Source organism: Salvelinus fontinalis, chromosome 29 (genome assembly GCF_029448725.1).
Source record: "Salvelinus fontinalis isolate EN_2023a chromosome 29, ASM2944872v1, whole genome shotgun sequence".
Classification (NCBI taxonomy): Eukaryota; Metazoa; Chordata; class Actinopteri; order Salmoniformes; family Salmonidae; genus Salvelinus; species Salvelinus fontinalis.
The window spans coordinates 12,839,160-12,858,705 of NC_074693.1; the positions used below are offsets into that span (position 1 = coordinate 12,839,160).

Below are 19,546 nucleotides of genomic sequence, written 5' to 3' on the forward strand. Positions count from 1 at the left end.
TTATTTTATTCCCAACTGCAGAAACAATTTAGGACGGCTTGAAGGTCGTCAGGGCAAGTAACTGGCCAGTTTGTTTTGCATAGCCCTGTGTCCCGTTTTAGGCGATTCCATTTGTCCTGACGTTTTGAGACCGCAAACGCTGCACAGAAATCCTAGATGCTGATTGGTTTAGAGACGCCCAATCACTCCCAACGTTTTTATGTTTACTGACCCTCCTACACCTATCTAGAGGTTTACATAGATGCTAGGAAAGTACATTTGTTTTACTTTGTTTCTCAAATAGCCTACCCCGCGTGTCTGTATCGACTTTCAATTCCAGACAATTAAGATTTCTGCCCACAAGTGACTGACTAGTGATAAAAGAAAAGGTATTAAGAGCATCCAAAAATGAATTGTTTTCATTTAGATGACTTCCTTGCAGGGTGGATTGGAGGTGAGTGTCCGTTATTTTTTAACTAGTCAATTAGCTGTAGAATTAGAGATGAGTTTGGGATAGAGCACGTGTTGGACAATTGTATGTCGATTTTGTTGTTTGTTTAACACACATGATGATAAACAAACTTTTGTTTTTTATTTTCATACATTTGCTATTTTTGTTATTTAGGCCTATGTTTAATCTATGTTCTATTATAAAGAAATAAAACATAATTGGAACAAAGTTTTTAAACAATGGGAAGCATACAAATCTTTTCCAAATCTAATTGCCCACATAGCGCTTGACATTTGATTAATAATTAAATAAAACAGTTCCAACACGTTTGACTATTTAGTTTGAGAAAAAGTCTTCCTTTTCTATATTCTACTTCTGCAAGGTGCGCTACCTGAAACGGCCAGTAGGGGCACAGTAGTTGCGCATTACATAATGATATCTGTGGAATGCTGTAACTTGTTCTCATTCTTCATCGCCTGTTATTCGCCTATAGGCAGACAACTGTAGTTATGAACATTATCGGCCTACGTTTGTTGTTTTTTTTTGTTTCAAATGTTATGTCAGAATGATCCCGAAGCAGAGGTAGAGCTGTGGTTGTGTTTTAAAATGCTGTTGAGACTGTCTGGCGGGACATGATTCTCCCAGTTCTCTCTGTATTTCCCTGAAATCTGTGGTACTATAGTTGTATTGTCCGAGGAGGGCTGGATGTTCTAGGCAGTGTGCCACCGAAACAACATTATGTCGTTATTATCTCTCACTCGCTTTCACTTCCATTTGCCTTATTAACATGACTTAACAACGCACATCTTGCCAAAGCGTACTTTGGCAATTAAGTGATACATTTACGATATTAACATAATAATAATCAATACTGTCAACGGGACAATCAGTAACAACAATATTCAAGGGTCAAAATAACCATACAATGGACAATAACAATGGCATAAAGGGCATGTGCAGGTTGGTTGGTCTGTCAGACACTGTCCCTCATTTTATGGCAGGCAGCAATGTAGTGCGCTGCCAACCCACAGCTCTCTGCGTCCTCTGCCAACAGGACGGGTAGCCTATTGTCATCAGAGAGGTCTTTGAAACCGTGAATAAGGGTTTTACATTTGGGGAAATGACACTCATTGTTTTATATTTTTGACATTTTGTCAGGAAATGCAGTTCTGTCACAGGATCAGCTGTGGTGCATGGCTGTGCTCGCTGAGCCTGTACTTTGTCAAGGTTTTTCTAAGGTTTTGATCAGTAACCTTGGTCATATAGTTTGCCACGGTGTACTGTCGATTTAGGGCCAGATAGCACTGCATTTTGATTTGTGCTTATGTTTCCCAATAGGTAATATAGTTGTGTTTTGATTGTTGTATTTTATCCTGATTGATTGGATGTTTTGGTCCTGATGCTTCAGTGTGTTAGTAGAACAGATTTGTGAACTCAGCCCCAGGACCAGCTGGATGAGGGGACTCTTTTCTTTGCTCAGCTCTTGGCATTGCAGGGCTTGGTAATGATATGAGAGGGGGTCACTGTATTTGAGATGTTTCCAAAACTTAATTGCTCTATTTTAAGTTTTTCTTATTATCAAATTGAATTGGTCAAATACACATGGTTAGCAGATGTTATTGCGATTGTAGCGAAATGCTTGTGCTTCTAGTTCTGACAGTGCAGTAATATCTGTATATGTAATCTTAACAATTCCACAACAAATACCTAATACACACAAATCTAAGTAAAGTAAAGGAATGGAATAAAATATATAAATATATGGATGAGCAACAACCATTAGTGGATATTGGCCTAAATCTGCCCTGCGTGTATTGTTTGTAGTTGTCCTCTGGACATGTAGGAGACTCTTATAGAACTCTGCATGCAGGGTTTCAATGGGGTGTTTGTCCCATTAGGTGAAATCTTGTTTTGCAAGTGGAACCCACACCTCACTGCCATGAAGTGCAATTGGTTCAATGACACATTTAAATTAGATTTAGGCAATTTTAATAAGTATTTTGATTTTAATTTGCTTTTTAATTGCGTAGAATGCCCTGCATGCTTTCTTTCAATTTCAATGTAAGGGCTTTATTGGCATGGGAAACATATGTTAACATTGCCAAAGCAAGTGAAGTAGATAATAAACAATACAAATGAACAGTAAACATTATACTCACAAAAGTTCCAAAAGAATAAAGACATTTCAAATGTCATATTATGCAAATTGTTAAAGTAAAAAAGGGAAAATAAATTAACAAAAATATGGTATCTACAATGGTGTTTGTTCTTCACTGGTTACCCTTTTCTTGTGGCAATAGGTCACACATCTTGCTGCTGTGATGGAACACTGTGATATTTCACCCAATAAATATGGGAGTTTATCAAAATTGGGTTTGTTTTCAAATTCTTTGTGGAACTGTGTAATCTGAGGGAAATATGTGTCTCTAATATGGTCATACATTTGGCAGGATGTTAGGAAGTGCAGCTTAGTTTCCACCTCATTTTGTGGGCAGTGTGCACATATCCTGTCTTCTCCTGAGAGCCAGGTCTGCCTTTGGCGGCCTTTCTCAATAGCAAGGCTATGCTCACTGAGTCTGTACATAGTCAAAGCTTACCTTAAGTTTGGGTCAGTTACAGTGGTCAAGTATTCTGCCAATGTGTACTCTATTTAGGGCCAAATAGCATTCTAGTTTGCTCAATTTTTTTGTTAATTCTTTCAAATGTGTCGGGTCTAATTGTGTTGCTGTCCTGGGGTGTTTGTGTTTGTGAACAGAGCTCCAGGACCAGCTTGCTTAGGGGACTTTTCCAGGTTAATCTTTCTGTAGGTGTTGGCTTTGTTATGGAACGTTTGGGAAATGCTTCCTTTTAGGTGGTTGTAGAATTTAACAGTTTTTTGGGGGGTTTTGATCATTATCGGCCTAATTCTGCTCTGCATACATTATTTGGTGTTTTTGCCAATTTTAACCACACACTTGTTGTTTGTGTACATGGATTTTTATAATGTATGTTTTTCCCCCAACACCACTTTTCATCAATTTGTATAGCAGACCCTCATGCCAAATTAGGTTAAGCTTTTTTGAAATCAACAAAGAGCGACAAGACTTTGCCTTTGTTTTGTTTGTTAATTATGGTGTGCAGGGTGAATACGTGGTCTGTCGTACGGTAATTTGGTAAAAAGCCTATTTGAGATTTGCTTAGTACATTGTTTTCACTGAGGAAATGTACAAGTCTGCTGTTAATGATAATGCAGAGGATTTTCCCAGGGTTGCTGTTGACGCATATCCCACATTAGATATTGGGGTAAAATTTGTCTCCACTTTTGTGGATTGGGGTGATCAGTCCTTGGTTCCAAATATTGGAGAAGATGCCAGAGCTAAGGTTGATGCTAAAGAGTTTAAGTATAGGCAATTGGAATTTGTGGTCTATATATTTTATCATTTCATTGAGGATACCATCAAGACCACAGGCCTTTTTGGGTTGGAGGGTTTGTATTTTGTCCTGTAGTTCATTCAATGTAATTAGAGAATCCAGTGGGTTCTGGAAGTCTTTAATAGTTGATTCTAAGATGTGTATTTGATCATGTAAATGTTTTTGCTGTTTGTTCTTTGTTAAAGAGACAAAAAGATTGGAGAAGTGGTTTATCCATACATCTCCATTTTGGATAGATAAATCTTCGTGTTGTTGTTCGTTTAGTGTTTTCCAATTTTCCCAGAAATGGTTAGAGTCTATGGATTCTTCAATTACATTGAGCTGATTTCTGACGTGCTGTTCCATCTTTTTCCATAATATATTTCTGTATTGTTTTAGTGATTCACCATAGTGAAGGCGTTTTCTGGGTTGGATAGGTTTCTCAATTTCTTTCTTAGGTTTTTGCATTCTCCATCAAACCATTTGTCAATGTTGTTAATTTTCTTTGGTTCTCTATGTTTGTTTCTCTCTTTCACTCTCTCTCTCTTTCAACCTCACTCCCCCCCCTTCCCCCTCCTCTCTTTCACCCCTATCTATCCCTTCTCACTCCTCTAAATGTGGTTTCCATCTGTTTTTCCAATAGGAGCTTCCAGTGTTATTGTGGGTCATCCGCTGGACACAGTCAAGGTACATGAGGACACAGTTCAACACACAAAGGACTGGTTTCCCAGACACTGATCAAGCCTAGTCCTGAACTGAAAGGACATTCTCTGTTTATCTTGAGTTTAAGTCCAGGTTTAGGCTTAATCTGTGTACAGGAAACTGTCCGATGAGGTTTAAACAGTGGAGGCTGCTGAGGTGAGGAAGGCCTCTAATAATGGCTGGAACAGCACACATGGAATGGCATCAAACACATGAAAACCATGTGTTTGATACCATTCCACTCCAGTCATTACCACGAGCCCATCTTCCCCAATTAAGGTGCCACCAGCCTCCTGTGAGTTTAAATCAGGGATTGACATTAAGGTCTGAAAGGCACACAAAAATATCCATAAATTGTCTCTTTCATTTAAACAATGGAGGGGAACCAGGCAGGTCAATGCTTGCAGTTTCGTTGCTGTCAGTAAAAGAAGAAGAGAAAGCCCAATGGGGGTAACCTCCGAGCTCAACTTGCCCAACTGTTCAGTTCACTTGCTCTAAGCAATAGATCAACACTTATCAACACACATGTCAAACCTTGGGTTTTTACCAAACGTGCAATATTACTGTATCTGTACATACACAGTTGCCATGTAGAGGGCTATAAACCTGCAGTAACATTTAAACCAGTTAGCACACATCACCTAGCCTACATGTTGTAGATTGTGTAGGCCGTTGTTTTATGTAGTAGTAATGTTGAGGTTCTTATCATTTCCCATTCTGTGATTCTACCCAACAGACTCGTCTGCAAGCTGGGACAGGATACAAGAACACCCTTCACTGTGTCCTCCAAATCTACAGAAAGGAAACTGTTAGTGATTAACTAGTTGTTACTTTTATTTCTTATTCGTATTTTGTTTTTAAACTACATTGTTGGTTAGAGGCTTGTAAGTAAGCCTTTCACTGTAAGGTCTACACCTGTTGTATTCGGCACATGTGACTAATATTATTTGATATGTCACTGCTCTTGTAGTCTAAATGTAATATAGGCCATTTAGCAGACACTTTTATTCAAAGCAATTTACAGTCATGCGTACATAGACATGTTGTGAGGTCCCAATGGTATGGGAACCCAGAGTAATCCATGGGATAATATTTGGCATAAGAAACCATTTGTCGTCATTGTATTAGAAGCGTTTCCTTTAGAACTGTAGAGGCCATGGACATAAGTGTCAGCCTCGACAACTACTGAAAAAGTGAATTAATAATATCCTATATTCAACTCACTCTCATCTGGAGATTAAACTGTAGGCCTAGCTGTGACGGTTCTGGAATGAAATTTAGACTTTTGAAGCAACTGTGCTTTTGTTTTATAAAAAATGATTGTGCCTTGCTGTGAATACTCCCTCTGTGTCCTCTCTCTGGCTGGGAGGGAGAAAAACCTGGAAAGTAGTGGAGGGCGCTCTGGGAGAAAGAGAATGCTTAAAACTGCCAAAGGCCACGTGGTATACTGGGACCCAGGCCTGCAAAACAAATTGTTCCATAAAACCTCTCATTTTTCTTCCACCTAGGTTGCTGGCTTCTTCAAGGGTCTCTCCTTCCCGCTGGCCAGCATCACTGTGTATAACTCAGTGGTGTTTGGATTCTTCAACAACACACAAAGGGTTATAAGCAAGTTCCGCCATGGTGACGAGAAACAGCCGTGTGGTATGCTGGACATGACCCTGGCCAGCATGTTGACAGGGCTGATGTCAGTGGGACTCGGAGCTCCGGTCGACTTAGTTAAGATAAGACTGCAGATGCAGACTCTGCCCTGTCTAGCAGGTAAAGTCAAAGCCCAATACAACATTATATAGCATTCTAGCAGGTATTTCCTTTACTTTAACTACCCTTCAGACCATTCTAAAAGGTATTTCCTTTAGTACAACTACCCTTCAGACCATTCTAAAAGGTATTTCCTTTACTTTAACTACCCTTCAGACCATTCTAAAAGGTATTTCCTTTACTTTAACTACCCTTCAGACCATTCTAAAAGGTATTTCCTTTAGTACAACTACCCTTCAGACCATTCTAAAAGGTATTTCCTTTACTTTAACTACCCTTCAGACCATTCTAAAAGGTATTTCCTTCAGTACAACTACCCTTCAGACCATTCTAAAATGTATTTCCTTCAGTACAACTACCCTTCAGACCATTCTAAAATGTATTTCCTTCAGTACAACTACCCTTCAGACCATTCTAAAATGTATTTCCTTCAGTACAACTACCCTTCAGACCATTCTAAAAGGTATTTCCTTCAGTACAACTACCCTTCAGACCATTCTAAAAGGTATTTCCTTTAGTACAACTACCCTTCAGACCATTCTAGCAGGTACAGTGCCTATAGTTCCCATGGGTTTAGACAGCTCATTTTAGTGGGACTTTACACGGAGGTCTAGATTAGAACAGAGCCGCAATTCAACGAACCAGGGACAACGATTAATTTGCCGATTCAGATTCAGCGCCCCATTAGTTTTCCAACAGCCATTCATATTTCACAACAGCAACTCAGACGAGCTAGCTTGAGATGATAAATCCCGTGGATTGTAACCAGCTCACTTAAAGGTTGATAAATTAAAGGCGTTATAATCACCTGTCGGTGATGAGTCACCAGTCACCGTTTTGAAGACGGAAACTGCTGCACCTTTTTTGTATGGCGATGTACCACACGTACTTGTGTGTTGCCCCATGGATCTTTATGATGCCTACAGTATAGGGCATAATACATGGGTTAAATCTTCACCATCACCTGTTGTTCTGGTATATAGTTAAAGCCGCCTTCCGCATAAGGTTGACCCTTAATCCAATCTTCTTTCTACATGAGCGGTCAATAAAGTAAAATACAGTCTGATCTTTATTGTTTGTTTCCTTGTGTATTTTAGAGAACCTGAACATTGCCGGGACGACCGGAAACGGGAACGGTAATATCGCTGTGCGCTCCGTGTCTCTCCAGGGCCAGCCGACCTACAGAGGGCCCATCCATTGCATCAGTTCCATACTGCAGACTGAGGGGATCCAGGGACTCTACAGAGGGGCCGGGGCCATGATCCTGAGAGACGTCCCTGGGTACACGCTGTACTTCATCCCCTACGCGTTGTTCCGTCGCTGGCTATCCCCTGAAGGGAGGTCATCACCTCATCCCTGTTCTGTATGGGTGTCTGGAGGACTGGCAGGTAACTGGAAGGTGTTTACGGATGGATGGTAATGTTACTGTTGTGCTTGGTGGAAGCACATTTGTAGTAGCCTTTAGGTCAGATAAAGTAGCCTTTAGGTCAGATAAAGGTGCGTTCTGTTGAAACCGTGGCCTCGTTTTGGTTTCCACTAGGCCAGAGAATGTACTGGTGGAGGGTTATTAGGCCCAATAATAAATCAAACTCACAATCTTGACATTGTTAGCAGGGACGTAACCAGGGTTTGAGTTTTAGTCTACCGCCTTCCCGGACCTCACTGTCTCATCGTTGTCGGGGATCAGGCCTACCACTGTTGTGTCTTCAGCAAACTTAATGGTGTTGGAGTCATGCATGGCCATGCAGTCATGGGTGAACAGGGAGTACAGGAGGGGACTAAGCACGCACCCCTGAGGGGCCCCCGTGTTGAGGATCAGCATGGCAGATGTGTTGTTTCCTACCCTTACCACCTGGGGACGGCCTTTCAGGAAGTCCAGGATCCAGTTTCAGAGGAAGGTGTTTAGTCCCAGGGTCCTTAGCTTAGTGATGAGCTTTATGGGCACTATGGTGTTGAACGCTGAGCTGTAGTCAATGAATAGCATTCTCACATAGGTGTTCCTTTTGTCCAGGTGGGAAAAGGCAGTGTGGAGTTTGATTTGAGATTGCGTCATCTGTGGATCTATTGGGGCGATATGCGAATTGGAGTGGGTCTAGGGCAGGGCTGCCCAACCCTCTTCCTGGAGATCTACTGTCCTGTAGGTTTTCAATCCAACCCTAATTTAGCACTGATTCAGCTAGTTAAGGTTTTGTTGCGCAGCTAATTAGTAGAATCAGGTGTGTTAAATTACGTTTGGAATGAAAATACACAGGACGGTAGATCTCCAGGAAGAGGGTTGGACTGAAAACCTACAGGACAGTAGATGTCCAGGAAGAGGGTTGGACTGAAAACCTACAGGACAGTAGATGTCCAGGAAGAGGGTTGGACTGATAACCTACAGGACAGTAGATCTCCAGGAAGAGGGTTGGACTGAAAACCTACAGGACAGTAGATCTCCAGGAAGAGGGTTGGACTGAGAACCTACAGGACAGTAGATCTCCAGGAAGAGGGTTGGACTGAGAACCTACAGGACAGTAGATCTCCAGGAAGAGGGTTGGACTGAAAACCTACAGGATGGTAGATCTCCAGGAAGAGGGTTGGGCAGACCTGGTCTAGGGTTTCCCGGGATGAACACCTAGCCTATTAGCTATACAGTTTTAATGTTATACCTCTGTAATATGATAAATGATTCACACTGTCACGTAGCATCAGCAACTGTTCAGTCCGTTTTAATGATGAATTGCATAAAATGATCAACTCTTTACATCAATACTGTATCTCTCTTGTCAAAATACATAGCATTCACATTTTTGTATTCCAAGGCATTACTAATCAAGCTTCGCACAAACAGACCTCTGTATTATCAGTAATGTAGCGGTTTAAAAAAATTAATTGGGTAATGGGTGAACTATGAACTTCCATCGAGCGAGATAAGACGAACAACCACAGATAGAAAGGAAAATGTAGGACATTTTTAGAACTGTTTTCGTGTTGATAGAATTTTAACACGGAATTCAAAAGTACAGTGCTTGTCTTTTCATAATTTGGTCAGATATACTTGGATGTCTAGTGTCAGCGTTTGTTGCTGGCATGTCATGCCTACGTTTTCTAATCTTGCCAATGAAAAAAATCATTGAAGCAGTTGGCGCTATCAGTGGATTTTGTGATGAATGAGCCATCTGATTCAATGAATGAGGGAGATGAGTTTGCCTTTTTTTCCAAAAATGTAATTGAAGGTGCTCCAAAGATTTTTACTAGTTATCTTTGTTCCATAGTGTAGTTTCTTCTTCTTTTTATTTAGTTTAGTCACATGATTTCTAAATTTGCAGTACGTTTCCCAAATCGGTTGTACAGCCAGACTTATTTGCCATTCTTTTTGCCTCATCCCTCTCAACCATACAATTTTTTAATTCCTCAACAATCAACAGGGATTTCAGTTTTTTGTCATTTTCTTAATGGGTGCATGCTTATCAGTAACTGGGATAAGCAATTTCATAAATGTGTCAAGTGCAGCCTCTGTTTGCTCCTCATTACACACCACGGAACAACAACTATTCTTTACATCAACAACATAGGAATTATTACGAAACTTATTCTATAACCTCTTATACACTATATTAGGCCCAGCCTTTGGAACTTTGGTTTTCCTAGAAATGGCTACTATATTGTGATCACTTCATCTGATGTATTTGGATACTGCTTTCAAGCACATGTCTGCAGCATTAGTAAAGATGTGATCAATACATGTTGATGATTTTATTCCTATGCTGTTTGTAACTACCCTGGTAGGTTGAAGCTTTTTCTTGAGTGGGCAGCTTGATAAGTCAGTCCAGTATTTAAAATCACCCAGAAAATATACCTCACCGTTGATATCACATACATTATCAAGCATTTCACACATGTTATCCAGATACTGACTGTTAGCACTTGGTGGTCTAAAGCAGCTTCCCACCAGAATGGGCTAAAGAGGTGACAACGATTCATTATGACTACTTCCTGCCATTTGAATGTTCGAGAAAGGTGTTGTTGATTTAATTAGACCATATGGTTCAAGCCTAATTCATGAAAAAAGCATCTAATCAACGATGGCATTTATTTCAATGAACTCTGCAACTCTTCCTACTGTTGACTCGTTTCACAACTGCCACCAGTTTGACCCCAAAAAACATCGACAACAAACACATAGTGACATTGTAAAATAAATACAAGAGTGTGAAAAAAATATGTCAATGATATTTCATGCTGAAACTCTCATATTAAACAAAAATTGTATTTATAAAAAAATATATATATATTATTTACAATGACGGCCTACACCAACCACACCCAGACGACGCTGGGACAATTGTGTACCGCCCTACGGGGATCCCAGTCACGGCCGATTTGAACCAAGGTGTCTATAGTGACATCTCTAGCACTGAGATGCAGTGCCTTAGATCGCTGCGCCACTCGGGAGGCTTCACTAAATAGATGGTTTATATTTAGATGTTTTACAGCTTCGTCATTCTGTTTTCTATTTTAAATCATCTTATTTAATTATATTGTGATACGGCCACACAGGACAAGACATAATTACAGACGTCTGTGATAAGCACTCAAAGGGCCAACTAGATGTCTTGTGATATATTTCAAGGATTTTATGTATTCTAACAGAATTCTGCTAGTTTACCCTCCCTTTACAACTGTAGTTCTCAATAAGTGAGGGTCTGATGTTTTTAGTTAAATAAAAAATGTTTGTGTGGAAAGCAACAAGGAGAGGACATTTGGGATTTTGAATAGATTAAAACAGAAGGAAAAAGCTTCCATTCCCACTGAAAGGTGACTTCCTAGTAGTGTATCAGCACAGTTTTCAAAAACCTGCCAGTTCAGTGTGTTTGAAGACATCTTGACGTTTTACAAAATGTAATTGGCTGTTTAAGAATGTAACTGTAATCCATTCATTTTTTTAAGTAATCTGGGTTGGTGTAATCTGATTACGTAATCCCTGTTACATGTAATCTGTCAGTACCCAAAACTGGTTGTACCTCTATGGTAGCTACACTCTTAACTGAACTGTAGGGATGAGTGCTATAGTCTTCTCTACCACCAAATTATGTATTATTATTATTTGCATTACATATAAAGCTTTGCCGACTGGAACATGCCCTGATTGTAGCCAAAGCCTGTTACAAGGACCTTCTAAAACATTATAGATCAACTCTGTTGCTACATGCTAATGTACATCACTGTAGCCAAAGCCTGTTACAAGGACTTTCTAAAACTTTTATAGATCATCTCTGTTGCTACATGCTAATGTACATCACTGTAGCCAAAGCCTGTTACAAGGACCTTCTAAAACATTATAGATCAACTCTGTTGCTACATGCTAATGTACATCACTGTAGCCAAAGCCTGTTACAAGGACCTTCTAAAACATTATAGATCATCTCTGTTGCTACATGCTAAAGTACATCTCCTGACCTCTGACATGTTTGTGTCTACAGGTTCTATCTCGTGGGTCACGGCTACTCCAGCTGACGTGGTGAAGAGCAGACTACAGGCTGACGCTCTCCACACAAGGAAATACAGAGGGATTGTACACTGCATCGTCCAGAGCTACAAGACCGAGGGGATACATGTAAGCAAACAGACACACAGTACACACTGGGCCTGTTTCCCAGACTCCCATTAAGTCTGTAGACCTGGACTAAGCAGCACTTTCAGTGAAGATCATTGAACATGCTTCTTTGTCCATGTGTAGGTCTAATCTTTGTACGGGAAACCAGCCCACCGTGTAGTAATTTAACATCGATTCATCACTACATTTCATTTGTAAAGTAATAGAGTAGGCTGTGGTTTTGGTGTAGCTCTGTGGCAACATAGATCATTGCTGACACTACTAGTAGCTGCAAGTTTTAGTCCCTTTAACTTTTAAAGTTTATACTCGGGTGAACCCAACTCAACATGTACTGTAAAAGTCACAAGGGCAAAACGAGATCTGTTCCAACGAAAAGTTATTAACTAACTACCAAGGTCGTTCCTAGGTTAAGAGGGAGTTCAAACAGGTTTTGGTCCATTTGTGATGTAACAAAATAGTAAAAAGCCAATAGTGTTATGTCACACCCCACCCCACCCCCAAGTGACCAGACAGATCTTGTTCAAATGTGTTTTGGCAGACAGAGACGGATCAGACGTTTGATCAATACCTGACAATCATTTAACCAGAGAGGCACTTGGCCTGAATAAGCTTGAATAGGTGTTAACCATGTGGTTTCAGCTATATATTTGTTTGGTTGGCTGTAATGAACATAGGATATTACATTTTAATTCCTTTTTTTTATTATACATTATGTAATTATTTTCTATCACTCTCTTCAGGTCTTTTTCCGCGGAGCCTCAGTGAATGCTATCCGAGGCTTCCCCATGAGTGCCACCATGTTTCTGGGCTATGAACTCTCTCTGCAGTTCTTCAGGGGTCTCTAGTATCTACACCAGGAATATAATGAAACATTATCTTGACAGCTATCCTCTTGTCCTAGGACACCCCAAATGTTTTCCCCAGGAAGATCATTTGAATCCTTGCACAATGAAAGTAGGGAGCGGCTTGACTTGACAATTGTTCTAGTTGAGAATTATCTGCGCTATTCCCATAATACAATATATTTTTAAAGTGTAAATACTAATTTCTTATATTAAGAAAATATCTTCATTAAAGTGCCTTACATTAATTGACAAATGTATACATTTAAATATGTTGTGCTATAATATACAGTAACAGTATGCTTAATATTTTAATATATAGCGGTACTGTATAAATGAACTAGTTTTAGTACCCAACAGTTAACCAGTTCTAACCTCCATAATGATACGCACATGAATCATTTATATTTTGTTGGTGCCAGGCTTTTAATTCAATTGTTTAAACTTTGTGATTTGTAAATAAGTATGAGAGAATTTAAATGTCATTCCACAAGGAGGCATAGTTTTTCTTAAGTTATTTTCTTAAAAGTTATTTTAATGTGGGTTTTTTGGGGGAAATTCTTGTTACAGACCGTTTCTGTACACTTTTACTTGGAAAATCTAATAAACACATTGTTTTAATTTAAATTGTATTATTTCTTTGAATAATCTCCAAAAGTCACAGTGTTTTCTAAATGACTGCAGTAACCTTAAAGATACTAGGCTACTGACGTGTAACAGTAATCGGGTAAACACAGGAACAAAAACATCAGGGGCCCACAGTGTTGGCCACTTGTTACCGAGCACATGTAGCGGGGCAATGAAGAATCCTTCTGAAGAACCTTATCTCAGGGCTGTGGCTGACTGATAAAGTCAGGTGGCAGGGTGCTTCTGTACAGCTGTCTTTACACTATACAGTAGCCTGATGCAGTGTTTCCCAAACTCTGTCCTGGGCCACCATACCCCCCACACACACACACACACACAACCCCCCGGGTACACGTTTTGAATGAACTGTTGACTACAAACAACCTCCACTAGAAGGCACTGTTCTCTAAATAAACGTTACCAGCTGATATCCTAGAGCAGGGGTTATCAACCTCTGGGACCACCAGCCATTCCATATATTTAAACTATTCTAGAGTTAGTATACCTGATTCAACTGAATACCAAGCCCTTGGTTAGGGTTAGTATACCTGATTCAACTGAATACCAAGCCCTTGGTTAGGGTTAGTATACCTGATTCAACTGAATACCAAGCCCTTGGTTAGGGTTAGTATACCTGATTCAACTGAATACCAAGCCCTTGGTTAGAGTTAGTATACCTGATTGAACTGAATAAATACCAAGCCCTTGGTTAGGTTAAATAGAGCTAGCACAGGACTACAACTAAATTGTGAAATGTCTGGTGGTCCTTGAAGATAGGTTTGAAAACCAATGTCCTAGAGGACAATATTTCATATAATTATTGCTCTCTATATACACTACATGACCAAAAATATGTGGACACCTGCTTGTTGAACATCTCATTCCAAAGTCAGGGGCATTCATATGGAGTTGCCCCCCCCACCCCCCCTTTTCTGCTATAACAGACTCCACTCTTCTGGGAAGGCATTCCACTAGATGTTGGAACATTGCGGTGAGAACTTGCTTCCATTCAGCCACAAGAGCATTAGTGAGGTCAGGCACTGATGTTGGGTGATTAGACCTGGCTCACAGTCGACGTTCCAATTCATCCCATAGGTCACAGGTGTCAAACTCATTCCACAGGGGGCCGAGTGTCTGCGGGTTTTCGCTCCTCCCTTATACTTGATTGATGAATTAACATCACTAATTAGTTAGGAACTCCCCACACCTGGTTGTCTAGGGCTTTATTAAAAGGAAAAACCAAAAACCTGCAGACACTAGGCCCTCCGTGGAATGAGTTTGACACCCCTGCCATAGGTATTCGACGGGGTTGAGGTCAGGGCTTTGTGAAGGCCAGTCAAGTTCTTCCACACTGATCTCAACAAACCATTTCTGTATGGACCTCGCTTTGTGTACGGGGCATTGTCATGCTGAAACAGGAAAGGGCCTTCCCCAAAATGTTGCCACAAAGTTGGAAGCACAGATTTGTCTAAAATGCCACTGTATGCTGTAGCATTAATATTTCCCTTAACTGGAACTAAGGGGCCTAGCCCGAACCATTATTCTTCCTCCACCAAACTTTACAGTTTGCAATATGCACTGGGGCAGGTAGCGTTCTCCTAGCATCCGCCAAACCCAGATTTGTCCGTTGTACTGCCAGATGGTGAAGCGTGATTCATCACTCCAGAGAACGCGTTTCCACTGCTCCAGAGTTCAATGGTGGCGAGCATTACACCACTCCAGTCGACGCTTGTTATAGAGCATGGTGATCTTAGGCTTGTGTGCAGTTGCTCTGCCATGGAAACCCATTTCATGAAGCTCCTGACCAACAGTTATTGTGCTGACGTTGCTTCCAGAGGCAGTTTGGAACTCTGTAGTGAGTGTTGCAACTGAGAACAGAGAATTTTTACGCGCTACACGCTTGGCGGTCCCATTCTATGAGCTTTTGTGGCCTACCACTTCGCAACTTAGCGGTTGTTGCTCCTAGATGTTTCCACTTCACAGTAACAGCACTTACAGTTGACCGGGGGCAGCTCTAGCATGGCAGAAATTTGACGAACTGACTTGTTGGAAAGGTGGCATCCTATGACGGTGCCACATTGAAAGTCACTAAGCTCTTCAGTACGGCCATTCTCCTGCCAATGTTTGTCTATGGAGATTGCATGGCTGTGTGCTCAATTTTATACACCTGTCAGCAACCGGTGTAGCTGAAATAGCAGAATCCACTAATTTGAAAGGTTCCGCTGTCCTTTCCTAACATTACGCTGTACTTTCCTAACATTACGCTGTCCTTTCCTAACATTACGCTGTCCTTTCCTAACATTACGCTGTCCTTTCCTAACATTACGCTGTCCTTTCCTAACATTACGCTGTCCTTTCCTAACATTACGCTGTCCTTTCCTAACATTACGCTGTCCTTTCCTAACATTACGCTGTCCTTTCCTAACATTACGCTGTCCTTTCCTAACATTACGCTGTCCTTTCCTAACATTACGCTGTCCTTTCCTAACATTACACTGTCCTTTCCTAACATTACACTGTCCTTTCCTAACATTACGCTGTCCTTTCCTAACATTACGCTGTCCTTTCCTAAGGTTACGCTGTCCTTTCCTAACATTACGCTGTCCTTTCCTAAGGTTACGCTGTCCTTTCCTAACATTACGCTGTCCTTTCCTAACATTACGCTGTCCTTTCCTAAGGTTACGCTGTCCTTTCCTAAGGTTACGCTGTCCTTTCCTAACATTACGCTGTCCTTTCCTAACATTACGCTGTCCTTTCCTAACATTACGCTGTCCTTTCCTAACATTACGCTGTCCTTTCCTAACATTACGCTGTCCTTTCCTAACATTACGCTGTCCTTTCCTAACATTACGCTGTCCTTTCCTAACATTACATTGTCCTTTCCTAACATTACGCTGTCTTTTCCTAACATTACGCTGTCCTTTCCTAACATTACGCTGTCCTTTCCTAACATTACGCTGTCCTTTCCTAACATTACGCTGTCCTTTCCTAAAATTACGCTGTTGTAACGATCTGAGTGTCGGGAGGTGCGAAGTCAGACGCAGGAACAGCAGAGCTTCAATATGTTGAGTCTTTTAATACTCAACTTGCAAACACAATGTCCAACACGGACATACTGGGTGTCACACACAACGGTCCAACGACACGAATAAAACGAACCCAGTCCACAATAATAATAATATCCACTCCCGAAATCCAAAAGCCACAATAAAACAATCCCGCACAAAGAAGCGTACGGGCTGGCTGACTAATAAAGCCACACTAATTAACAATTAACTGAACACAGGTGATACAAATAAACACATAAGGAGGGGGAGGAAAAAGAGTCAGTGGCAGCTAGTAGGCCGGTGACGACGACCGCCGAGCGCCACCCGAATGGGAAGGAGAGCCTGCCTCGGTTGAAGTCGTGACAGTACCCCCCCTCTGACGCGCGGCTCCCGCAGCGCGCCGACATCAGCCTCGAGGTCGACCAGGAGGACGAGGCGCGGGGCGATCCGGATGGAGGCGATGGAAATCTCTTAACATAGATGGATCCAAAATGTCCTCCACCGGTACCCAGCACCTCTCCTCCGGACCGTACCCCTCCCAGTCCACGAGGTACTGCAGGCCCCTCAACCGGCGTCTCGAGTCCAGAATGGCCCGTATCGTGTACGCCGGGGACCCCTCGATGTCCAGACGGGGGGGAGGGACCTCCGGCACCTCACCGTCCTGCAGGGGACCAGCTACCACCGGCCTGAGGAGAGACACATGAAACGAGGGGTTAATACGATAATAGGAAGGGAGTTTTAATCGATAACACACCTCGTTTATTCTCCTCAGGACTTTGAAGGGCCCTACACACTGCGGCCTCAGCTTCCGGCAGGGCAAGCGGAGGGGTAGGTTTCGGGTCGAGAGCCAGACCCTTTCCCCCGGTACAAACACGGGAGCCTCACTGCGGTGGCGGTCAGCGCTCCTCTTCTGCCTCCTAGTGGCTTGTTGAAGGGACTCCTGGACGGCCCTCCAGGTCTCTTTGGAGCGCTGTACCCACTCCTCCACCGCAGGAGCCTCGGTCTGGCTCGGATGCCATGGTGCCAGGACCGGCTGGTACCCCAACACACACTGAAAGGGGGACAGATTAGTAGAGGAGTGGCGTAGTGAGTTCTGGGCCATCTCGGCCCAGGGAATGTATCTCGCCCACTCCCCTGGCCGGTCCTGGCAATAGGACCGCAGAAACCTACCCACCTCCTGGTTCACTCTCTCCACCTGCCCATTACTCTCGGGGTGAAAACCGGAAGTCAAGCTGACCGTGACCCCCAGACGCTCCATGAACGCCCTCCATACTCGGGACGTGAACTGGGGGCCCCGATCAGAAACGATGTCCTCCGGCACCCGTAGTGCCAGAAGACGTGAGTGAATAAGGCCTCCGCAGTCTGTAGGGCAGTAGGGATACCGGGCAACGGGAGGAGACGGCAGGACTTAGAAAACCGATCCACAATTACCAGAACCGTAGTGTTTCCCTGAGAAGGGGGAAGATCGGTCAGGAAGTCCACGGACAGATGAGACCATGGCCGTTGTGGAACGGGGAGGGGTTGCAACTTCCCTCTAGGAAGGTGCCTAGGAGCCTTACTCTGAGCGCATACCGAACAGGAGGAGACATAAACCCTAACGTCCCGAGCTAAGGTAGGCCACCAATACCTCCCCACTGTCCTCGTCACCCCAGGGTGACCCGAGGAGGGTAGGACATGAGCCCACCGAATCAGTCGGTCCCAAACACCAAGCGGTACGTACTTACGGCCCACCGGGCACTGAGGCGGCGCGGGTTCCGCCCGTAACGCCCGCTCGATGTCCGAGTCCACCTCCCATACCACTGGCGCTATCAACCTCGAGGCGGGGATGATGGGAGTGGGCTCGGTGGTCCTATCCTCCGTGTCGTAAAGGCGAGACAGTGCGTCAGCCTTTACGTTTTGGGAACCGGGTCTGTAGGACAACGTGAACCTAAACCGGGTGAAAAACATGGCCCACCTTGCCTGACGCGGGTTCAGTCTCCGAGCTGCCCGAATATACTCCAGATTCTGGTGGTCGGTCCAGATGAGAAAAGGGTGCTTAGCCCCCTCAAGCCAGTGTCTCCACACCTTCAGAGCCCTGACCACCGCTAACAACTCCCGATCCCCCACATCATAGTTACGCTCCGCTGCACTGAGCTTACTAGAGAAGAAAGCGCAGGGGCGGAGTTTTGGTGGCGTACCCGAGCGCTGTGATAGCACGGCACCCACCCCAGCCTCGGACGCGTCCACCTCCACTATGAATGCTAAAGAGGGATCCGGATGCGCCAACACGGGAGCATCCGTGAACAGAGCCTTCAACCTGTTGAAAGCTCCGTCCGCCGCCGCTGACCACCGCAACCGCACCGGGCCCCCCTTTAGCAGTGAGGTAATGGGAGCCGCTACCTGACCAAAACCCCAGATAAATCTCTGGTAGTAGTTGGCAAAACCCAAAAACCGCTGCACCTCTTTCACCGTGGTTGGAGTCGGCCAATTACGCACGGCCTTTATGCGGTCACTCTCCACCACCACCCCCGAGGTGGAAATGCGATAACCCAGGAAGGAGACGGCTTGTTTGGAGAACACACACTTCTCAGCCTTGACGTATAGGTCATGCTCCAGCAGTCTGCCAAGCACTTTGCGCACCAGAGATACATGCGCGGCTTGAGTAGTTGAGTAGATCAGAATGTCATCGATATACACAACTACCCCCTGCACGTGCAGGTCCCTGAGAATGTCGTCTACAAAGGATTGGAAAACAGCTGGAGCATTCTTTAACCCATACGGCAGGACGCAGTACTCATAGTGGCCCGATGTGGTACTAAATGCAGTTTTCCACTCGTCTCCTTTCCGAATACGCACCAGACTGTACGCGCTCCTGGGGGTCCAGTTTTGTAAAGAACTGCGCTCCGTGAAATGATTCCACCGCCGAAGCGATGAGAGGTAGTGGGTAACTAAACCCAACTGTGATGGCATTTAGACCTCTATAATCAATACACGGACGCAAACCTCCCTCCTTCTTCTTTACAAAAAATAAACTTGAGGAGACGGGTGAGATGGAGGGCCGAATGTACCCCTGTCCCAGAGACTCCGCGACATATGTCTCCATAGCCAACGTCTCCTCTTGGGACAAAGGGTACACATGACTCTTGGGAAGCGCAGCGTTAACCTGGAGATC

General features: G+C 43.3%; 1 protein-coding gene across 1 annotated transcript; it reads left to right on the plus strand.

Moving 5' to 3' along the window:
- Positions 1–226: 226 nt before the first annotated feature.
- slc25a48 (solute carrier family 25 member 48) lies at positions 227–13,348 on the plus strand. The gene is made up of 7 exons (XM_055888290.1): positions 227–433; positions 4,464–4,507; positions 5,259–5,330; positions 6,031–6,283; positions 7,381–7,671; positions 11,746–11,879; positions 12,620–13,348. Exons 1-7 carry the CDS (start codon positions 388–390, stop codon positions 12,722–12,724), a joined length of 945 nt encoding a protein of 314 aa, XP_055744265.1. The 5' UTR covers positions 227–387; the 3' UTR covers positions 12,725–13,348.
- Positions 13,349–19,546: the final 6,198 nt, after the last annotated feature.

Bases quoted from the DNA above. Each gene is read 5' to 3' on its own strand.
- slc25a48 (XM_055888290.1), top strand. From the start codon at position 388: ATGAATTGTTTTCATTTAGATGACTTCCTTGCAGGGTGGATTGGAG. The intron at 5,331-6,030 runs GTTAGTGATTAA...TCTTCCACCTAG, and splicing joins AAATCTACAGAAAGGAAACT to GTTGCTGGCTTCTTCAAGGG. The intron at 7,672-11,745 runs GTAACTGGAAGG...TTGTGTCTACAG, and splicing joins GGTGTCTGGAGGACTGGCAG to GTTCTATCTCGTGGGTCACG.